This window comes from Myxocyprinus asiaticus, chromosome 42 (assembly GCF_019703515.2).
Source record: "Myxocyprinus asiaticus isolate MX2 ecotype Aquarium Trade chromosome 42, UBuf_Myxa_2, whole genome shotgun sequence".
In the NCBI taxonomy this organism is placed as follows: Eukaryota; Metazoa; Chordata; class Actinopteri; order Cypriniformes; family Catostomidae; genus Myxocyprinus; species Myxocyprinus asiaticus.
In genome coordinates this window covers 13430207-13454605 of record NC_059385.1, presented here as the reverse complement: position 1 = coordinate 13454605, position 24399 = coordinate 13430207, and the positions used below count along the sequence as shown (strand labels likewise).

Here is a 24399-nt window from a genome sequence, read left to right as displayed (position 1 = left end):
GATCCGTACTAACTTCCACGACTGACCAGTCGCGCACACTGGTTTTTACGTGGACCAATCAGCGCTCTCCATTCAGAGTAAAGGGGCGGGACTTACGAGCTGGGCGATCAGCACTTCACTTGCATTGCTGGGAGCTGTGCGGATCCAATGAGATCACGCCGCGTTCCCGGCCCAATGTGTTAGAACGAGCCGGTGATTGCAAGAGCAAAATCAAGCAAGTGAGGCGGTGTGTTCACAGAGCATTGCTGCTGTTTAATGCCGTCTTGTTGTCAACTGTTTAGACACCTGATAAATACGATCAGCAAAGAAATTAGGGCAGCAAAGGCGCTTCTAAAATATTACTGCTCAGGTGTCAGGAGGGATTTGTCAGTCAACTGGAACCAACATAAAACTTGATCTGGCAGAGGGTAAGTGCAGTTCCGCTTCACTCTCCTTGGGGGATGTGAGAGTATATTTCATGTGTGAGTTCATACAGTATATATATAAAGGGTGGTTGCATATGTTCAGACATGCAGGATGTGATCTGAGTTGTTTGCTTGTGTCTGTGTTGATTTAATCTGTAGTAAATAAACCAATCAGCTAAACTGACCTTGTTTTAACCATTTAAGAAATATAAGTTGTTATGGTTACTCTGCAATATTAACTAGTTAAATTAACAGTTTGGCATAGCCATGATGCTCAAAGCACCATCACAGTCCAGCATACGTCATAAAGACAGTGCAGCTAGAAGTTTCCACACTTGCATATTGACTACATGTGAATCAGCTGTGAAAATAAACTCAATCAATGGGAATCTTTGAATGTAAACATGAGTTTAAAGAAAAGAAAATATATCTACTTAAGTAACACATCCCTTGTCAATGGACTCTGGAAGAACCTAGACCAGATAGTCTGTCTATCCTTCAGCAAAGCTCTTCACCACTGTATTTACATCCATGTGCTCTCAGGCTTTGTCTCAGACTTGTGGGAGGGATCAAGTCAATAGGATATACAGTATGTTCTAATAATGCATGCCATGCCTGTCTTTCATGGTGCACACCTGTGATACCTAACAGTCTGTCTCCACCTACAGATCCTTATGTTGTACTTGAAGTCTTTCATATCAGGATGGTGATGAAATAATGGTCAATCTTAGTAGTAGTCTGAAAAGAGATATGATAGATATGATTTGAAGTAACTTGTACACTTTGGTTGATTCACTTCCTTTTTTTATGGAGTACAGACCTGTTATAGTTGCATGGTGACTTTTTGCCTGCCTGCTGTTTAACCGGTCTTCATGGATCTTCTCTGCAGGTCACAATGAGGGAAAAGATGTCATTATGGGTTCTTTTATGCCTAACATTAGCACTCCTGCCTTCTCAAACAGGTAAATGTGACATACAAGTAGGATTACAATCTTTTTTCTTTTTCTTATTTTTATTTTTTATCCCCTTTTCTCCCAATTTGGAATGCCCAATTCCCACTACTTAGTAGGTCCTCGTGATGGTGCGGTTACTCGCCTCAATCCTGGTGGCGGAGGACAAGACTCAGTTGCCTCCGCTTCTGAGACTGTCAGTCCGCGCATCTTATCACGTTGCTCGCTGTGCATGACACCGCGGATACTCGCAGCATGTGGAGGCTCATGCTACTCTCCACGATCCACGCGCAACTTTCCACGTGCCCCATTGAGAGCGAGAACCACTCATCGCGACCATGAGGAGGTTACCCCATGTGACTCTACACTCCCTAGCAACCGGGCCAATTTGGTTGCTTAGGAGACCTGGCTGGAGTCACTCAGCACACCCTGGATTTGAACTCGTGACTGCAGTGGTGGTAGTCAGCATCAATACCCACTGAGCTACCCAGTCCCCCTCAAATAGGATTACAATCTTATATTGGATGTAAATTACCTTTATGCACCAGGATAATTTTTTTTACCTAGACTACATCCACACTTATCCGTTGAAGTATGAAACATCAGTTTCTAGTTTCCTAACATCATCGATTTCCAAAAAATGTGTTTACGGAGAGCGTTTTTAGTGTGGGAAAATGCTGACACAGTGTGGATTAAAGGCATCAGCATAGCAAAATCAATGTCTTATAAAAACTGGATGAGGACTTGGTCCTAGAGTTTTAATTTAAAGGGATAGTTAAAAAAATGAAAATTCTCATCATTTACACAACCTCATGACATTCCAGATGTGCATGACTTTGCTGAACACAAAAAAAATATTTTTAGAAGAATATCTCAGCTCTGTAGGTCCATAAAATGCAAGTGAACGGTGATCAAAACTTTGAATCTCAAAAAGCACACAAAGGCAGCATTAAAGTAATCCACATGACTCCAGTGGTTAAATCCATATCTTCAAAAGTGATATGATAGGTGTGGGTGAGAAACAGATCGTTATTTTTTACTATGAATCTCCACCTTTGACCAGCCCCAACCAGTAGGTGGTGCTATGCATGCTATGCAAACAAAACAAAAAAACACCTATAATATCGCTTCAGAAGACATGGATTAAACCACTGGAGTATGGATTACTTTCATGCTCCTTTGTACTTTTTGAGCTTCAGAGTTCTGGCCACCATTCACTTGCATTGTGCATGATATTGTGCCTTTATGGTTTTAGACTATCTCTTATTATCTTAGTAGGATTTCTCTATCTAAATTCAACTCTTCAATTATTTCATTTTTGTTTTGTAGAATCAGTTGCCGTGATGTCTGTGGACTTGGGCAGTGAATGGATGAAAATTGCTATAGTTAAACCCGGTGTGCCAATGGAGATCGTACTCAACAAGTAAGTCATGGAACAGAATGAAACATCATAAGGTTAAAAACTGTCCTATTGGTTTAAAACAGAACAATATGGAATGGTGGTATCATATCATGTTAGAATTATGTTCCTACTCCATGTTATGATACCACATTGCAGTTGTACAATAAAGAAATTGTAGTTTCAGAGTGAATTTTCTCATTTTAGTCCAGTGTGACATTTAGCTTCTTTTTACCACAGGGAGTCCCGGCGGAAAACTCCAGTTGCTGTGTGTTTAAAGGAAAATGAGAGGCTTTTTGGAGACAGTGCTTTAGGAGTGGTAAGACATTTTACCCCATAATGTCTTTTATTTAAAACAATTATGAATCATCTGCCTTCTATTGCTTATCAAGTAGTCTTAGACTGATAGATCGGCCAGGACGATTAAGCAGCCAATATTTGGCCATTTTGCGATTATCCGCATCAGCCTATAACCGTGTTTGCTTGGCCGATTAACAGAAGTGTCAACTTTCCCCTTATCAGTTCCAAAATCTACAAATAGATTTGTCTGTGGATTTTTTCAATAGGTAATCAACACTTCCTGTTTTCCATGTTTTGTTTTTTTTCTCCAGTTTAAGCAAATTTGAGTAAATATTGCATAATATAAGTGGGGTTTTTTCACTTAAGAAAATATGTACAGTACATCTGATTTTCTATTGTTAAATTGTGTTATGCTATTAACATTTTTATTGATTCTTATGAGAAATATGGAATAAACAAAATGTATACACACAGAATCAACTTAACTCCCATTATTTCCCCCATCCCTCCCTGTCCCTCATCAAATATCCCTGTGGTCAAAGCCTAAATTACACCATGCACACACATAAGCAAACAAGCAAAAGAAAATATAAAAATCGACAAATAAAGAGAAAAGAAAGAATTCCACAAAGAATAGAATTTACAGTTACCACCACAATTCTGTTTCTCTCCACATGGTCCTCACTGAGAGCCCTCCAGAAAGGCCAACTACCTGTCCCATTTCTAAACACATACGTCTATTTTGCCAAGCTGTTTATACTGTATGACATCTTTTCAAATGCCACCACCCTGCCCAATTCAGTGAACCATTCTTGAAATTAGGGTGTGCCAAATTACTACCATACTCTAAGAATTATCTGTCTGCCAAACATTACACTAGTTTGAACCCAGCTTTTTGTATGTTTGTCACCTATGTTAATAACCGCCCCATCACCCAATATACATAGTCTGGGGCAGAATGAAATCTGAGGATCTAAAATCTCACAGATAAAATTCTGGACTCTTACCCAGAATTCTTGAATCTTGGCACAAAACCACAGAGCATGGGCTATATCTCCATCCTCCAACTGACATCGCCAGCAGGTAGGTATCTTTTAAATCAAGCCTAAACAATCTAGAGGGAGTCCAGTAGAAACGATGCAAAATCTTAAACTGAATAAGGTGTACCCTTGCATCCCTAGACGTAGTTTTAGCATTTTTTAAAATTGTTTCCCATACCCCATCCTCATATACCAAGTTCAAATCTCTTTCCCGTAACCTCTTAAGAGCTATTAAGGCTCCATCAATGAGGAATAATGCACTGACTCTTCATGCCCCTTTCCAAAGGCTGAGAGCACCATACAGAGGGTGTCTGCAGCTTTAGGGTGCTGTGTACTACCACAAAAATAGTACAAAGTAGATGGCACTACTGTAAATACTTGAAAAATTGAGAGCTAGAAATCCCAAATTGCTGGATTATATTTTCAAATGATCTCAAAGCTCCGTTTTCATATAGGTCACCAAGTGTAGCAATACCCCTCTCTATCCATTCTTTCCAGCAAAAAGGGGACTTGTTAATACATAATTTGGGGCTAGTCCATATGCTTGAAACATTTAGGTAAGTATCAGAATTGATCATACAGGAAACCTTTGTCCATACTGCATCTAAATGTGAAATAATGGGATGCATTTTTACTTTCTAGGCAATTTGATAAAAGGACTGCTTGTTCAGTGTTGTACAAGGGAGGGGCTCTTTCAGGTAGAAGAGACTAATGGGCCAGGTGTTTGAGATTAAAAGCATAGTAATAAAACAAAAAGTGGGGGGAGGCCTAAACCTACTTTGTCAATTGGTCTATGTAACTTACTGAAATGCAACCAAGTTAGTTTACCATTCCAAATAAAAGACTTCGATATTCTATCAAATTGTTTAAAATAAGAAAAGAATTTCTAAAGGGAGAGACTGTAGTAGATAACACTGTGTAACAAATTTTTATTTTTAGTTCCTGGGTAGTAAGTGTTATTTCCTAATTGCTTATGCCTCAAAAGTATAGAAAATGGCTATTATTCCCCACAAACTTTGCTTTTGTGACCAGGACAGTGATATTTTGAAATGTACCTATTGCCAATGAGAAAACGGGCGGATTTGTGTCTTTTCGTTCACAAAGTCAGAAAAAAACAACATATGAATCCAAATGAACATGTATTTATACTAAAGTAATACAAAAATGACTACAAATCATTTAGAAGCGAGTAGTTTTTTGAGATTTACGATTATACTGTAAATCACTTTTTGTGAATCAGCCCCCAAATGTAGTCTCCCATCATGTTCTCGTTATACTGTCCTTGGTAGCGGCGTTCAAAGTCCAGTATATCCTGATGGAAGTGCTCACCTTGCTCCTCAGAGTACACTCCCATGTTCTCCTTGAATTTATCAAGATGAGCATCAAGGATATGGACTTGGAGGGATTTCAGAGGTGGAGCTGAGGAGAGAAACCCATACTACCACAACCAAAAAGACTTCAGCAACTTGATTACAGATTTTGGTCTCACCAAGTCCAATGCTGAGCTTTTGACGTCTAGGCTCAAGCAGTGGAACTTGTTGGATGAAAGTGTGCAAGTCGCAGATCAGAGGAAGTGTCACCAACCTTTTTCTAGCTTCACCCGTCAATATGGGCTCTGCTTCTGCCACAATGTGACCAGTCTGTTCGAGGCAATCGGAATCGCCTGTAACCAGAATGAGTGCCGCCTCTTCATTGACGGCTCATCCAGGAGCCTCAAAGCCGTGCTACTACATAATGGTAACAAGTACCCATCTCTTCCCCTGGCTCACTCGGTGCACCTCCTAAGAAGATTACAACAGCATCAAGACCTTGCTGGACGCCTTGAAGTATGATGAGTACGGCGTGGGAGGTCATAGGAGACTTCAAAATGGTGGCATTCCTGATGGGTCTCCAAGGAGGTTTTACCAAGTTTCCCTGCTATCTTTGCCTTTGGGACAGCAGGGACACCAAGGCGCACCACCACAGGCAGGACTGGCCACAGTGGACCGAGTTCTCTGTGGGGAGGAACAACGTCAAGTGGGAGCCACTGGTGGACCCCCAGAAGATGCTGATGCCACCACAGCACATCAAATTGGGCCTTATGAAACAATTTGTCAGAGCTCTAGATAAGGAGTCGGCAGTCTTCAAGTACCTTCAAGACTTCTTCCCTAAGTTGTCTGAGGCAAAGGTCAAAGCCGGTGTCTTCACCGGACCACAGATAAAGAAGATCCTGGAGTGCAATGAATTCCCTAAGAAAGCGAGCTTGGAACAGCTTTGTTGCAGTTGTTCGGGGCTTCCTGGGCAATCACAAGACCGAAAACTATGTGGAGCCGGTTGAGACTCTGATGAAGAACTACGGTACAATGGGCTGTAGGATGTCTCTCAAAGTCCATATCCTTGGTGCTCATCTTGATAAATTTAAGGAGAACATGGGAGCATACTCGGAGGAGCAAGGCAAGCGCTTGCATCAGGATATACTTTGAACGCAGCTACCAAGGACAGTATAACGAGAACATGATGGGAGACTACATTTGGGGGCTGATTCGTGAAAGTGATTTACAGTATAATCGTAAATCTCAAAAAACTACTCGCTTCTAAATGATTTGTAGTCATTTTTGTATTTAGTATAAATACATGTTCATTTGGATTCATATGTTGTTGTTTTTTCTGACTTTATGTGAACGAAAAGACACAAATCCGCCTGTTTTCTCATTGGAAATAGGTACATTTCAAAATATCACTGTCCTGATCACAAAAGCAAAGTTTGTGGGGAATAATTTTCTATACTTTTGAGGCATAAGCAATTCGGAAATAACACCTACTACCCAGGAACAAAAATTGTGTTACATAGTGTAGTTGAATTTGGGGATGCAATTAATTTTTATAACATTGACCTGCCATAGACAAATGTAGTGAAGCCCATCTATCCATATCAAATGAGAACCTTTTCATTAATGGATCAAAATTAACTAACTAAATCTCTCACATTTGCAGGAAATAAAATGCCTAAATACCTAATGACTTATTTGGGCCATTGAAAGGCACCAGGTTGGAAAGCCGTGGCAGGGCAATATGCTGTCAAAGCAAGAGCTTCCGATTTAGACCAATTCACCTTATATCTACTAGGGTCTGAGATAAATAATAATATATCATCTGCGTAGAGTAGAAGTTTATGCACCATACCTCCTGCAACAATACTAGGAAAAACATCCTCTTTTCTTATTGCAGCTGCTAATGGATCCAGGGCAAGACAGAACAATAAAAAAGAAAGGACAGCCTTGCCGGGTTCCCCTACCTAGAGAAAGAAATCTGAAATGAACCCATTAGTTTGCACTGCCGCTACTGGTTGTTTATAAAGTAACTTAATCCACCTAATAAAAGTGTTCCCAAATTTCCAAAATCTTAAAAAGATAGTCCCATTCCACCCTTTCAAATGCCTTCTCTGCGTCAAGTGAGATGGCAGTGATCGGTGATCATTCGCTACTGACCACATAATATTTATAAAACATCTAATATTATCAGAAGAACTACGACCACAAATATACCCCACTTGATCTATATGTATTATAGATGTAATAGCTCAGCTTAATCGATTTAGCTAGAATTTTAGACAATATTCTTTTTCAGCACTTTTAATACTCTTTTCCAATTCTATGAATTCCTGTGCTTTTTTTAAATGTTTTTTTATTTTTTATGAATGAGGCATTTTGTATTACCCGCCACCTAGTTAAATTGCATTATGTTTATCAGCATTTATATCGGCCATCGCCCACCCTGCTCTTTAGATATTGGCATCGGCAATTGGAAAACCCATATCCATCGACTGCTAATATCAAGCGGTCATTTACAGTTTCTTTGTCTCCAACTCCAATCTATTCTGTTAGATTGTAACAGTGGTTTATGGATTCCATTGACTCCAGCATGTTTTCATTATTTCAGGCTGTGAAAAACCCCAAAGTGGTTTACAGATTCCTCCAGAGCATTTTGGGAAAGACTGTGGACAACCCACAAGTGGCACAGTATCAGAAGCACTTCCCTGAGCACCAGCTGCAGAGAGATGACAAAAGAGGAACAGTGTATTTCAAATTTTCAGAGTAAGTAACAGAGCAGCTGCTTTCGCTATACATGCATGCGCTTTCTAGTTGCAAGAAAGTTTAATACTGTGTTTGTTTTGGACATCCAGGGAGATGCAGTATACTCCTGAGGAACTTTTGGGCATGGTTTTGAACTACTCCCGTGGTCTAGCTCAAGACTTCGCAGGTTTGATTATTTGATGAGTACCTCAAACAGAACAACTACCTTTTAGTTTTTGCAGATTATGTTTGTAATTCTGTTTTCCTCATCACAGAGCAGCCCATAAAAGATGCAGTAATCACAGTGCCTGCCTATTTTAATCAGGCAGAACGCAGGGCAGTCCTGCAGGCTGCCCAAATAGCCGGTCTAAAGGTCCTTCAGCTTATCAATGATAATACAGCTGTGGCTTTGAACTATGGAGTCTTTAGGAGGAAGGACATCAACTCTACTGCTCAGGTACTACTGAGAAAATTTAACTGGTGTTTTTTTTTTTTTTTTTTTTTTTTTTTACTTTCCAATTTTGTAATTACATAGTATAAGAAATGACAGAAATCAGGAAAAGCAAACTTTTATTCACCTTCATCCATCACATAATATCTGTCTTAAAGTGATAGTTCACCCAAGAATGCAAACCCTCATCATTTACTCCTCCTCATGCCATCCCAGGTGTATATGACTTTATATTCTGCAGAACACAAACTTTTTGTTGGTCCATGCAATGCAAGTGAATGGTGAACAGAACTTTGAAGCTCCAAAAAGCTCAAAGGCAGCATAAAAGTAATCCATAAACTCCAGTGGTTTAATCCATGTCTTTAAACAATCTAACCAGTTTTGGGTGAGAAAAGACCAAAATATAACTCCTTTTTCACTATAAATCTTGACCTCGGCAGTCTCCCTGGAAATTGTTATTTCAAGTTCGATTGCACATCATAGCACCATGCTCTGCACATGAGTCGAGCACTAGGAAGTGTAATCGAGCTTGAAATCATGATCATGCCTAGAGACCGTAATGGCAAGGTATATGGTGAAAAACTTATGTTTTGGTCTGGTCTCACTCAAAACTGATTGGATTGCATCAGAAGACAGGGATTAAACCACTGGAGTATTTTATGCCGCCTTAATGTGCTTTTTGGAGCTTCTACATTTTGGTCACCATTCACTAGCATTGTATGGACCAACAGAGCTGAAATATTCTTCTAAAAATCTTTTTGTATTCAGCAGAAGAAGGATTGTCATAAACACCTGGGATGGCATGAGGGTGAGTAAATTATGACAGAATTTTTGGGTGAACTGTTTCTTTAAGTGATTATTGGAAGTTGGCATGTTTTTGTCATGTAGGTTTCCTTGTTTTTAACTATTATTATTATTATTGTATTTTAACCTTAATACCCATAGAAGCTGGCATGATTTTAAAACAAACAAGAATACAAATATTTAATTTTGTCTCTTAGTTAATGAACTCCTAAAAGCTGCATGCATAATAGTCATAAAAAATAAATAAATAGCATAGTGTTTCATTGTAATATTTAGCACAGAACATGTCAAATTTCCAAAAGTATTTTATAGCAACTACCAAAATATTGATAAATGTAAGTGGAATTTAAGTCTTCTGTCTCCCCTTTTTTTTTTTTTTTTTTTTTTGTAGAATGTGATGTTTTATGATATGGGATCAGCCAGCACAACAGCTACTATTGTCACATATCAGACAGTGAAGACCAAAGAATCCGCCAGTCAACCTCAGCTCCAAATCCGTGGAGTTGGGTTAGTCATGAGTGTTTTTATCATGCATGTCAAGTTGTGGCTATGCTGGCTAATGGAATACATGCACATTTAACACCTTAATACACCTGACTGTTTGTTCTACCCTATTCAGGTTTGATAGAACGCTAGGCGGCTTTGAGATGGAGCTAAGGCTCAGAGATCATCTTGCTAATCTCTTTAACGAACAGAAGAAATCCAAGAAGGATGTGAGGGAGAACTTTCGCGCCATGGCAAAATTGCTTAAAGAGGCTCAGAGACTCAAGACTGTGCTGAGTGCCAATGCTGAACACACAGCACAGGTATTACAAATCTTGAAAATCAATTTCTAGATCAATATTTAAAACCAAAACTGTTACATGAACATGTATGGTTACTCATCTCTTACAATAGCCATCTATAACACAATAGCTCTTTTTTAATTTTAGCACATGCAGTGGGGTCCTAATGTCTGAAACCACATTTAAAATCTAGTCTTTTTCTCAAACTTTGAAATAAAAAAATCTCTATTTAGATTTAGATAAGACCACAAAGAAAAGCAATGTTGCTGAATGAAGAATATTTTGCATTATATCTAGGTCACAATTCAAATGTAAGCAAATGTGACCATGCCAACTCCTTTATATACAAGGTCAGATTTCCTTGCTTTCATTGAAGCACACAAGATTAAAAGGGAGACACTACTAAAATTCTGAAATTCCTGAAAGTTTCAATTCAACTTTTCACAAAGGTGTTTAGCAGATTCTTTCATTTATAAAAACAATTATTTAATCAGAAAACAATGCAAAATGGAAGCATTTTTACTACTTGTTTTCAGACTTTTGGACCCCAGTGTCTGTACTAGAAATAATATTGGATTTTTTTAGTGCATAACACATTTGCTGATCTGTCTTTTAGTGGCCTTGTTTAAATGGCTGTTATCAGATAGATGTATTTTCCTTGACATTATGTGAGATAAGGGGTTTGTTAGACTGTTACTTTTGTACTGTAAGCAGAAAACAAAGCTAGTATGTTAGACTTACTCTGACTACTTCTACAGTGTTTTTTTTTTGTGCTAGAATACATTTACGTAACATGATTTTTATCTGCTCTGTCCACATATGGGTGAAGGCATGGTTTTGTCACATCTTATTCAAAATGTTCTCCTCTCTCTTCAGATTGAAGGTCTTATGGATGACATAGACTTCAAGGCAAAAGTGACTCGCTCTGAGTTTGAGGCCCTGTGTGAGGATCTGTTTGACAGAGTATCGGGACCTGTAAAGGAAGCTTTAGCTGCTGCTGAGATGACTATGGTGATGGGCAATATACCATGATATTGGTCTTAAATAGTAGCACTGACTGTTTTTATAATATATATATCTCTGAATTTAAAATAATCGAAAATATCTCCATATTCCAACAGGATGAGATTGAACAGGTTATTTTGGTTGGCGGATCCACCAGAGTGCCCAGAGTGCAGGATGTCCTTCTAAATGCTGTGGGAAAGTAGGTTTCTATGTTGCAGTTCTACCTCCTGTTTAACTTGAAATGGATAACTAGTAGTTAACAAGCAAGATACCATGGACCAAATCTAAAATAAACTTGGCTTTGATTTAAACTATGATGACTATTATAATAGAGTAGATCTTTTGGGGTTTAAACGGTTTCATTTAAAGGGGTCATGACAAGAGGTCATTGTACTATAAAAACACACTAAGTTTCAGAACTCAAAACTTCCTCCTCACTGCAAAAGAGCATTTGTTGAAACCAAGCTGGCAAAATGACTCGTTCTCTACTTCCTCCATATTGTGATGTCACATTGTGCTAGACAATTGCATCTGACCACCTCCACAGCAACACATCATCCCCTACTTTACCTTATCACCTCTGTAGCCCCATCCAGTAGTGGTGAGCAGTGAGATGGGAAGGAGAGAGCAGGTCAGTCAAGACCAGAGAGCCAATCATAGCTGTGGCCGTTTACTGTTAAGTCTTCAAGGGGAAGCAGCACCAAAACCGGCGTTTCTGACAGAGGTTCAGAATGAGGGTGGAAAATGATCATGTTTTACAAATTTATGTCTGTGTACAAAAGAACTTTACTAATACTATAAGTGAACCACAAGGATCATATTAAAATAATGAAAAAGGCATGTCATGTCCCCTTTAATGCAGCTTGCCTAATGATCTCATTTGATGATTTTGTTTCCAGAGAGGAACTGAGCAAGAACATTAACGCAGATGAGGCTGCAGCGATGGGTGCCGTCTATCAGGCTGCTGCACTCAGCAAAGCCTTCAAAGTCAAACCTTTCCTAGTCAGAGATGCTGCTGTGTTTCCCATTCAGGTAAGAGAGTGAAGACATTAACTGGGTTTCCATCCATGAATTGTTTTGCGCATTTTGGGATATCGCATAAAAGCTGCTTGATGGAAACACCAAGATGCAAATCAAATTTCCAAAGTGCACATCAAAAACCTATATGCTCGCTTGAGGTGGATACAGTTTTTATTCTATAAGAAGAAATGCACAAACTGTGTCAACACATTTACCAAGTGAACTCCTATTGAATTTATTTGGAATACAAGATGTGCATCAAAAAAATCATGTGACTGAATAATTGTTCTTAACTGGGCTAACCAGTGGAGTGGACCAGTCATTGCATCTAAAATGTTGCTCTGATCATTCTGAAATAAGTGTCGTGAAAATCCACAGCCTGTTTAGAGTTGCAATAGAATACAAACTTGAACTGGGTTGAAAAGCAGGTTTATTGACACTTTTGAAAAATATCGTATAGATCTGCACGGCAAAGACATAAGGAGGAACGCACACGCATAGTGCTCCCAGACATGAGACAAGTTCTTCAGACTTTTTTTCTGTGTGCTATAAACCATGCACATTTTATAAATAAAAGTGTCACAGTGGCTGCAATTTCTCCAGAAGTGACTTTTTTTGTTCTTTTGAACACACAATATCGTTTTTGCATATTTAATTCGCAACTTGGATGGAAACATAGCTAATGAGCCTGCCTTGTGCTCTTAGCTAACTCCATATCCAATCAGATCATTTGTAATTTCTCAGAAATGCATTCTGTGTCTCTTCTCAGGTTGAATTTAGTCGTGAGGCAGAGGAAGAGGATGGTGTGAAGACGATAAAGCACAACAAGCGTGTTTTGTTCCAGAGAATGGCCCCATATCCGCAGAGGAAAGTCATCACGTTTAATCGCTACACAGATGACTTTGTCTTCCACATCAACTATGGAGACCTCAGTTTCCTCAGTGAACAGGACCTGAAGTAAGTGAACTGTCTAATTTAGTTCACTCTACTCAAATGTTTGGTATTGTATTTATATATGGATTCCCAGAAGTACCCAGAAAGTTTAGTGAGCTCTCTCTATTTCTGTTTCTCAGAGTGTTTGGCTCTCAGAATTTTAAAACAGTGAGACTGTCTGGAGTGGGCAGCAGCTTTAAGAAGCATTCCGATGCTGAATCGAAAGGAATTAAAGCCCATTTCAACATGGATGAGAGTGGAGTGCTAATTCTAGATCGGGTTAGTGCTCTAGTTTGGGTTTACATGAGGTTATCGAGGATGCTTTCCCATTGTGTTAGCAGTACAGTAAATGAAGAGCTGAAATCTTCACTTTTCAGGTGGAGTCAGTGTTTGAGACTGTTGTGGAGGAGGAAGAGTCTACACTCACAAGTAAGATTTGTTAACATGCCATTTTTATGTTGTTGTTGGTCTGAAGATTGATCTAAAATCAGGTTGTTCTAATAAAGACATTTGTAATGGAAATGGATACATTTGTGCACTGTCGCTCATTCAAATATTTTGTTGAATCACAGAGCTTGGAAACACCATTTCCAGCCTGTTTAGAGGTGGCAGCTCAGAACCCAGTCAAAATGTCACAGAACCAGCTGCGGTAAACTGCTTACTGATGCTCTTGCCATGAAACGGACAGATTTAAGTGCGTTTTGTTTGGATTGGAACTTGTCATTTGGTTAAACATGGTTTTTGTAATGCTTCAGGATGAAGAGGAAGTGACTGGGAAAGATCAGGAACAGCGTGAGAAACAGGAAGAGCCAGTGCAGGAGAAACCTGAGACAGAGGAGGGAAATGAGGGAGAGCCTCAGGCAGAGGAGCAGAAAGCCGACAATGAAGAGAAAGCGGAAACTCAGGTGAGAGGATTGAGTTAATCATGTTGCTGGAGAGACACAGGATGATTATTGCACCTCTGGGATTATGATGACGGCTCAAATTCTCTCCTTCCACCGTGTTATTCTCAAGAGAATTTTGACATCTCCTCATAGCCTTGTGTTTACTATGCACCACGTTACATTCAACCAAACACCCGTAGAAACACCTAACCACTGTTGCTTGAGCTGTTATAGTTCATCTTTTGCTGAAACATTTTCCAAATGCTAAATACAGATGCACAGATATATACTGCGTGCCCAATTATTAGGCAAACTATGTTCCTCCGGATTAATTTTATTGTTGAACAAACACAATGCTCTCAGTCGATCCAAAATGTTATTGAACATCAAACCTGAATGTTTAACAAAGGAAATGTGAGTTTTGTCTTTCTCAGGGGAATATATACAACTATTAGTGTGCACAATTATTAGGCAACTAAATTACAAAAATAATTTCTCCCAACTTAATTGTTTATTCTAAATTTTTAGAGTAGGTGCAACAAATAAGTAAAACAAAATGACAATTAAATAACATTTTTGGCCTTTAAAAAATATTCAGTGACCAATATAGCCACCCTTCTTTTCAGTAACTGCCATGAGCCTTCCATCCACGGAGTCTGTTAGTTTCTTGATCTGTTCACGGTCAACTTTCGCTGAAGCAGCAACCACAGCCTCCCAAATGCTGTTCAAAGAGGTGTATTGTCTTCCCTCACTGTAAATCTCACGTTTGAGAAGGGCCCACAAGTTCTCAGTAGGATTTAAGTCAGGTGAGGAAGAGGGCCAAGTTATTATTTGGGCATCTTTTAGGCCCTTGCTGGTTAGCCAAGCAGTGGAGTACTTGGATGCATGTGATGGAGCATTGTCCTGCATAAAAATCATGGCCATCATGAATGATGAGGACATCTTCCTGTACCACTGCTTGAAGAAAGTACTTTCCAGAAACTGGCAGTAGGTTTGGGAGTGAGTTTCAGGCCATCTTCAACTCAAAATGGTCCAACTACCTCATCCTTAATGATAGCAGCCCATACCAGTGCCAGCAAGGTGGAGGAGGTGTACATGACTCGAAGTGGTGCCCTGTGTCCATTAGTGATCCAGCCATGGGCCCATCCATCTGGTCCATCAAGAGTCACTCTCATTTCATCTGTCCATAAAACCTTTGAAAAATCTGTCTCCAGGTATTTCATTGCCCAATCTTGATGTTGCAACTTGTGAATCTAATTCATTGGTGGTCGTGTTTCAGCCTTCTTGACCTTGGCCATGTCTCTGAGCACTTGACACCTTGTACTTCTGGACACTCCAGGTAGGTTGCAGTTCTGGAATATGGTGGCATTGGAGGATAATTGGTTCCTGGTAGCTTCACGTTTAATTCTTAAGTCTTTTGCTGTTAATTTGCGCCTTTTCTTCTCCATGCGCTTTTTGCGCCCCAGTTGACTATTCGCAAAAAAACATTTGACTGTCCGGTGGTCACGCCTCAATAGTTTAGCTATTTCAAGAGTGTTGCATCCGTCTGAAAGGCATTTTACAATATTTGACTTTTCAGTGTCAGTTAAATCTCTTTTTTTGGCCTATTTTACCTGAGGTAATGAAGCTGCCTAATAATTATGCACATCTTGATATAAGGTGTTAGTCACTTTCGCCACACCCTCCCTCATTACACAAATACAAATCACCTGAAAATGATTGAATCCAATAAGCATTCAAGTTTATATGGTTTGTTGTTGGAAAATGTGTATGGAAATAATGATAAGATCAGAACACTCACTTGCCTAATAATTGGGCACGCAGTGTAGACATGTTTTAATACTGAAAGCCATGGGAAACCTGGAAATAACAAGGAATTTTAAAACGTTGTTTTCAAGGCCTGGAAAAGTCTTGGAAGTTAATAAAGTCTCAAAAGTCATGAAGTCAAACTAAATTTTGCTGTTGTGCGAGTAAAATTTGCTCGCAAGCTAAATTGATGTCCGATTTGTCAGTTATTTATCCTTTTTAGTCAGTTCTATTAAATGAATAACTTCATATGGTTCACATATGTTTCTAAATGATTAATTTACAAATCATCCTGATTTAAAATTATTTTTAAAAACCTCTATCCAGTTATCATGGAGAAGTGATGGAAATGTTTTGGTAAAAAAAAGAGTGGGAACCCTGTATGTAATGCTCAATAAAATACTGTTATGCCTTCTAAACAATCCCAAATATCATCATCCAATATCAAACAAATCAGTCTGATTTATATATACATATATACAAACATACATACATCAGCCACAACATTAAAACCACCTGCTTAATATTGTGTAGGTCCCCCTCATGCGCCAAAATTGCGCCAACCTGTATCTCAGAATAGCATTCTGAGATTCTATTCTTCTCACCACAATTGTACAGAGCGGTTATCTGAGTTACAGTAGACTTTGTTTGTTTGAAACAGTCTGCCATCTCATCAGCATGGCATTTCCGTCCACAGAACTGCCACTCATTTTTTTTGTTTTTTTTTTTTGGCACCATTCTGAGTAAATTCTAGAGACTGTGTGTGTGTGAAAATCCCAGGAGATCAGCAGTTACAGAAATACTCAAACCAGCCCGTCTGGCACATGCGAATATCTAATTGTGTGGCTGCAGTGCATAAAATCATGCAGATATGGGTCAGGAGCTTCAGTTAATGTTCACATCAACCATCAGAATGGGGAAAAAAATGTGATCTCCATGATTTGGACTATGGCATGATTGTTGGTGCCAGGTGGGCTGGTTTGAGTATTTCTGTAACTGCTGATCTCCTGGGATTTTCACACACAATAGTCTCTAGAAGTTACTAAGAATGGTGCCAAAAACAAAAAACATCCAATGAGCGGCAGTTCTGTGGATGGAAATGCCTTGTTGATGAGAGGGTTAACAGAGAAAGGCCAGACTGGTTCAAACTGACAAAGTCTACGGTAACTCAGATAACCGTTCTGTACAATTGTGGTGAGAAGAATAGCGTCTCAGAATGCTATTCTGAGATGCGGGTTGGCGCTGTTTTGGTGACACAAGGGGCACTTCCACAATATTAGGCAGGTGGTTTTAATGTTGTGGCTGATCGGTGTATATGCACGCTGTATATTTTTGTTTTTTATTACTGGGTCAGTTAACCCTTATTTCTGTGAATAGTTGACTGTTTAATGCATTAAATTAATGCAGTAAGTTCTTTGAGATAAAGTAAATATATTTATGATTATATATTTTTTTATGTCCTTTGTAATGTAAAGTACCATGATTAACCGCGATTAATTACAGAAAACTGTGCAATTTTAATAAGTTAAAATGTAATTGATTAACAGCCCTATTATACACTGATAGCCACAACATTAAAACCACCTGCCTAATATCGTGTAGGTCCCCCTCATGCCCCCAAACAGCTCTGACCCGTCGAGGCATGGACTCCACAAGACCTCTGAAGGTGTCCTATGGTATCTGGCACCAGGACATTACCTGCAGATCCTTTAAGTCCTGTAAGTTGCGAGGTTGGGCCTCCATGGATCGGACTTGTTGGTCGAGCACTTCCCATAGATGCTCAATTGGATTTAGATCTGGGGAATTTGGAGGCCAGCTTGAACTCTGTCATGTTCCTTCATTCCAGAACAATTTTTGCAGTGTGGCAGGGCGCATTATCCTGCTGAAAGAGGCCAATGCCATCAGGGAATACCGTTGCCATGAAGGGGTCTATGTGGTCTGCAACAATCTTTAGGTAGGTGGTACATGTCAAAGTAACATCCACATGGACCCAGGACCCAAGATTTCCCAGCAGAACATTTCCCAGAGCATCACACTACCTCTGCCGGCCTGCCTTCTTCCCGTAGTGCATCCTGCTGCCATCTCTTCCCCAGAAAAATGACGCACACGTACCAGGCCGTCCACATGATCTAAAATAAAATGTGATTCATCAGACCAGGCCACCTTCCGTTGCTCCATGGTCCAGTTCTGACACTCACGTGCCCATTGTAGGCGCTTTTAGCGGTAGACAGGGGTCAGCATGGGCACTCTGAATGGTCTGTGGCTACGCAGCATTCTGCAATGCACTGTGTGTTCTGACACCTTTCTATCATGGCCAGCATTAAGTTTTTCAGCAATTTGTGCTACAGTAGCTGTTCTGTTGGATCGGACCAGACGGGCAAGCCTTCGCTCCCCAGGCGCATCAGTAAGCCATGGGCAACCATGACCCTGTCACCAGTTCACTGGTTGTCCTTCCTTGGACCACTTTTGGTAGGTACTAACCACCACATACCAGGAACACCCCACAAGACCTGCCGTTTTGGAGATGCTCTGACCCAGTCGTCTAGCCATCACAATTTGGCCCTTGTCAGTCGCTCTTATGCTTGCCCATTTTTCCTGCTCCCAACACGCAAAATTCAAGAACTGACTGCTCACTTGCTGACAAATATATCCCACCCCTTGACAGGTGCCATTGTAATGAGATGATAAATATTATTCACTTCACCTGTCAGTGGTTTTAATGGTGTGTGTGTACATACACAGTATATACTGTGTGTGTGTGTGTGTGTGTGTGTGTGTGTATATATATATATATATATATATATATATATATTACACACACACAGTATATATACATACACACATATACTGTGTGTATATTTTTATATATAATATACACACAGTATATACTGTGTGTGAGAGAGAGAGAGAGAGAGAGAGAGAGAGAGAATATATAAATAATATGATATTAGAAGAAATTAAATTATATAACTATATTGTACTCCTTTAATCCTTGAACATTTTAGTTTATTTCAGTTCATTTATGAATCTGGCTGACATTTTTATCCAAAGCAACTTGCAGTGCCTTCAAGGTATACATTTTATCTGTGTTATCTATCCTGGAAATCGAACTCATAACCTTTCCATTGCTAACATGATCCAGTTGAACTAGAGGAAGACCAGAAAATCTGTAATTAAACTAAAATATTGCTCTCATTTCCAACACAGGAAGAGAAGGAAACAGACAAGGCAGAAAAACCTGAAGAGAAATCCAACGGAGAGAAAACGGAAGAGAAAGAGGCAGACAAGAAAGCCAAACCACTTAAAAAGAGCAAAATATCAGAGGATATCGCAGTAGAGCTTGAGGTGAACGATGTTCTCGATCCAAGCACAGACGATATGGAAGTGTCCAAAAAGAAGTAAGTGTTTCTCGGCCCTAGGCATTGAATTAATTCACTGAGAGCAAGAGAGAAGAAAATCGGATAGTGTGTAGTAACTGAAGATTTTCTTGACGTATGTCTAAAGAGTACTAAGTGTTCCTCCCTCATATCAGACTGCAAGACCTCACCGACCGGGATCTGGAGAAACAGGAGAGAGAAAAGACCCTGAACAGCCTGGAGGCTTTTATCTTTGAGACGCAGGTACAATGAAGCTCTCCACTTCCATTTCCAATTTTTTGGCAGTGACTCACAGATCCTATGGCATCATAATGACGAAAATGTCTTTGTCCAGAGAATAACATGAGCATCTATGCCTAAGATATTTTTTTGCAGAGAAATCTGTAGAGGGCTTAAGGCTCTATAAAGAGAGCATTTTAAAAGGAAGATACAGCTATTATCAGCTTGGTTTATTTTAATGCAACATAGATTTCCATTGAATAATTGGGAAAATGAGTTAATTGTTTGCAAGTTGAGCTTACTTGCACTGACAGCGTTGACTTGAACTTAAGAGGATGTCCTTTATGCAAAATGTAACAGTTGTGCTGTAATTGTAATATTTGCCTACTGAATTATCATTGGCCATTTCTTTTTGTGATTGCATGTTACTATCTATGTGTGGGTTTACAACTTTACTGTCGTTTTAACTAAGACTTACAGCTGGAGTCAATGTGTAATTTCTTTGCCACTTGCAGCACCAAGTAGAATAAAAAGGCAATGTAAATCTAGTTTTTTTTTCTCTGATCGTCTAGGATAAGATGTATCAGGATGAGTACCAGGCTGTAGTGACCGAAGAGGAGAAAGAACAGATCTCGGGGAAGCTCAGCGAGGCGTCTAACTGGATGGATGAGGAGGGTTACACCGCTAGCACTAAGGAGCTGAAAGAAAAACTGTCTGAACTGAAGAAGCTTTGCAAAGCCATGTTCTTCAGAGTGGAGGAGAGGAAGAAATGGCCCGACAGATTGGCAGCTCTAGATAGCATGCTTAACCACTCCACCATTTTCCTCAAGTGAGTTAGAGCTCATAAGGAATTTTCATGAAGTGAGGATTCCTTTAATTGAAACATGACAAAACTGGTTAATGCTATTAATCTGTAAGAAAAAAAATTTTTTTTTTTTGAGTAACAAAATAGTGTAACTCATTACATTCTCAAACTGATCGGTTCCATGGTGTAGAGATTAGCCCACATGTTTCATACAATTTGAGCCCTGGTGCTCATGTGGATGATGCAGGTTTGAATCCAGCCTGCAACATGTCTCGATTGCCTTTCCCTTAACTGACCTGGGCTGTTATTCACAGGAGTGCTAGACTTATTCCAGAAGATGACCAGATTTTCACAGAGGTGGAACTGAAGACGCTTGAGAAAGTCATTAATGAGACAATGGTGTGTAATGACTTTATTTTTATGACTTGATTTAAGTACTAATGTCTCAGCCCCCTCCCCCCATTTATTTAGGTCATTTTTCCATGACCTTTTGTGTATTCTTCAGTGGTTTAAATAGAAAAATCCCAATTTTTGTCATTTACGCTTGAATCTTTTTTACACAACAGACTTGGAAGAATGATACAGTAGCTGAACAGGTGAAATTGTCCCCGACAGAGAAGCCTGTCCTGCTCTCGAAAGACATTGAAGCTAAACTTTCCCTCCTAGATAGGGAGGTCAATTACCTGCTAAACAAAGCAAAGTTTGCCAAACCGAAGCCTAAACCTAAGCCTAAAGACAAGAACTCCACCTCCGCAGAGAACAGCAAAACAAACAGCACAGAAGATGCAGAGAAAGTTATCCCTCCCAAAAGTGAAGAAGGTGAGACGATGACTTTTTTTTTTTTTTTTAAAGTCAGAAAAATATGATGGAAGTACACATAGTTTGACATATTGACTGCTTGACTTTATTTTATTAGGTACACCTAATTATTCATGCGATTTTTCTAATAAGCCAGTCATGTGGCAGCAGTACAATGCCTAAAATCATGCGGATACGGGTCAGGAGCTTCAGTTAATGTTCACATCAACCATCAGAATGGGGGGAAAAATATTATTTCAACCGTGGCATGATTTTTTGGTGCCACATGGGCTGGTTTGAGTATTTCTGTAACTGCTGATCTCCTGGGATTTTCACGCACAACAGTCTCTAGAATTTACTCAGAATGGTGCTAAAAATAAAAAACATCCAGCGAGTGGCAGTTCTGCGGACAAACATTGTACATTTAATTTAAGCAATTCTGTTTACAACTTATTTGCTGTCATTACTTCGCGTTATATCATATATAACAGCATTGTGTCAGCCATCTGCCACTCTGCTCTGTGGATGCCTGCATCAACCATTGGAAAAACCAAATAGTTAAATCTATAACTCCTTAGATTAGGTTTGTCTTTCTATAAATGTGTAGTAAATCTGGCACTCTATTTTCATGTAGTAAATCTGGAGCTCTATTTTTGTGAGTGTGCCAAGTGCAAGTGGGCGTGGGTGGGAGTGTTTGCACTAACGTATGCGTGCAAACTGTGGGGGTGTTTTATGTTAATGAAGTGGTGCAAAATACAATTTGCTATTTTCCTGTGAAATTGGTCATTGCACTAAGATGTTCCAAAAGCAGGTCTGTTTTCAGCACAAAGTTTGGAGATTCCACCAGCAGGTGATTATAAAGTTAATGTCCCAACTATAGTGGAACATCAAATTATGTCCCTGACAATCGCAGTTTTATGAAACACAAATTTATGAGATTTGTGTTAAACTTACAATTGTATTAATGATCTAATTTGTTTTGGTATTTTTCCACCTTTTGTCTTAGTGATTTTTATGTCACTGCAAAAGGTGCCCTAGAAAGAAGTTGGAGAGGATAAAATGTTTCGATTTGGTATATTATTATTTATTTATTTTTATTTTTTTTTTACCATTTTGTTATTTTGATTGATTATAGTTTTGTTTGTTTGAAATGTAATTTAAATTTAGAAATCTTTTGGGTTTAATTTTTTTCAATAAATGAATATAATTGTTCAAAATCAAAATTGAACGATAGAAGTGTGTGCCGATACAATCACTATTAGATACTCATTAGATACATTTGAAATAATACTTACATTCCCTATAATTTAACATGGCGTACATCCAAATCCTGATGAGAATAACATTTTCTAAGCATACTGTATTAAAGGAGCATGTCCATATTTCTATCCTTCTAAATCATTGCATACAGTCCATTTACACCAACTTCTTATTAATGTGTTCTCTTTGTTTATATCGCTGGTGCTTGAGGTAATGGACTATATAATAGGACACAGACGCTGCAATAACTGGAGAAGAACCTCCGAATTAAATTGCACTTGACCCAGCCCATTAGCATGTTTTGTACCTGATTTGCCAAACCCACTTGCGCCTAGACTTAGCACATGCTTGCTTATAAATACCAAAAACTCATGGCCATGCCCACTGACTTTGCAATTATGACTTATAGCATAGCGCTGCACTTAGCACTAGCGCTCTTAAAATGGCTCCCCTGATGTATGAAATGAATTGTGCTTTTAGCTGAAGAGGTGAAGCCAGTGGAGGAGCCTCTGACTGCTGAAGAAAAAGAGGAAGAAACTATTCTTGAACTAAATCCAGCAGAAAATATGGATGATACAGGTATAAATAAATCTATGTAAAAATGTTCTTTCAACATGCTACACAAAACTAGCACTATGACCTAAAATGTGTATCTCTTGTTTGTAGTTGGCACTTTAGTGTGTGTGTGTGTGTGTGTGTGTGTGTGTGTGTGTGTGTACTGTGCAAAAGTTTTAGGCACTTGTGAAAAATGTTGCAGAGTGAGGATTCATAAATAGTTTTCATATATCAATTAACATCATACAAAGTATAAAGGTAAAGAAGCTGAATCAATATTTGGTGACAACCTTCGCCTTCAAAACAGCACCAATTCACCTAGGTACACCTAGACAATTTTTCTTAGTTGTTGGCAGATAGGATGTTCTAAGCTTCTTGGAGAACTTGCCACAGTTTTCTATCTATTTAGGTGGCCTCAATTGCTTCTGTCTTTTCATATAATCCCAGACTGACTTGATGTTGAGATCTGGGCTCTGTGGGGGCCATACCATCCATTGAATGGCTCCTTGTTACACTTCTATTCAATTCTATTTGCAAAAGGAATTGATATTAGGCACTGATATTTGCTACTGATACACTTAAAGCAGAATATAATATAAAAATAACTAAGTCAAATGTAATGTGCCTTCAAAGGCTTTTGCACAATAATATACTGTGTGTGTGTGTGTCTGTGTGTCTCTCTCTCTCTCTCATATATATATATATATATATATATATATATATATATATATATATATATATTTTTTTTTGTTTTTTTTTCTTCTCATTTTCAGAATCAACAGAGAGCAGTAAATCTGAAAACCATGTAGGGGATGAATTATAACAACTGGAACACTTAAAGGATTTTTTTTGTTGTATTTATTGACTCCATTAATTGGTTCAAAATTCCATTTTGTTTTTACCCCCTCAACAAAACATGGTGAAATTGGAACGGCTTGAAAAAGACTGAAGGCGTATATTTCTGTGGTACCTCTCTCTTCCGTGACACTGACCCAAAACAAAATTACCAAACCCAACTTCAGCCTGTGTGTTCTTTCCATTTCACATTTAGTTTTGTTTCTTAATGATGGATTAATGATCTTCTCCCTTTCATAAATTGTCACTGAGTCACAATTTAACAAAAATGGCATGCTTGACCATAGTCAACTTGTGTCCTTTCATTTGTGAATGATATTTGCAAAGTTATGTGGATCATCTGGAAATGTGTTTTTAGTAGGGTTGGGTGTCCTCTATGACTCGATATCTTTTGCTTTGCTTTTGTGTCCAGAAATGTATACTGGAGAGATGTGAATCAGAGGAAAGGTGTTTCTGAATTCCTGCTCAATTGTGACTCGTTAGCTTAACTGTGTAAAAAGTTTATTTTTCCTCTTAGTTGGTACTCAAAAACGCTGCGCTTTCATACCTGTGAATATCTTCAGACTCCAACTTCTACTTGAAACATCATCTGTATTTAAGGACTTCAGTATGAGTGGTCTACTGCACTGACATCTATGGAATTTCACACATCACACACACATGAATTACGGGTGTGTTTACCATCACCTTCATTGGT

The 24399-nt window shown here is 38.9% G+C and overlaps 1 protein-coding gene across 1 annotated transcript; it reads left to right on the top strand.

Annotated features, from left to right (window-relative positions):
• Positions 1 to 132: 132 nt before the first annotated feature.
• On the top strand, positions 133 to 24256 carry hyou1 (hypoxia up-regulated 1). Its single transcript, XM_051684245.1, has 24 exons — positions 133 to 407; positions 1294 to 1366; positions 2684 to 2777; positions 2994 to 3072; positions 8012 to 8166; positions 8256 to 8332; positions 8421 to 8602; positions 9792 to 9907; positions 10020 to 10206; positions 11062 to 11196; positions 11307 to 11389; positions 12090 to 12222; positions 12980 to 13167; positions 13284 to 13422; positions 13521 to 13572; positions 13716 to 13792; positions 13899 to 14048; positions 19041 to 19231; positions 19366 to 19453; positions 20002 to 20258; positions 20549 to 20633; positions 20801 to 21053; positions 22773 to 22871; positions 23621 to 24256. The coding sequence occupies exons 2-24, from the start codon at positions 1300 to 1302 to the stop codon at positions 23668 to 23670; spliced, it is 2937 nt and encodes a 978-aa protein (XP_051540205.1). The 5' UTR covers positions 133 to 407; positions 1294 to 1299; the 3' UTR covers positions 23671 to 24256.
• The last annotated feature ends 143 nt before the right edge of the window (positions 24257 to 24399 follow it).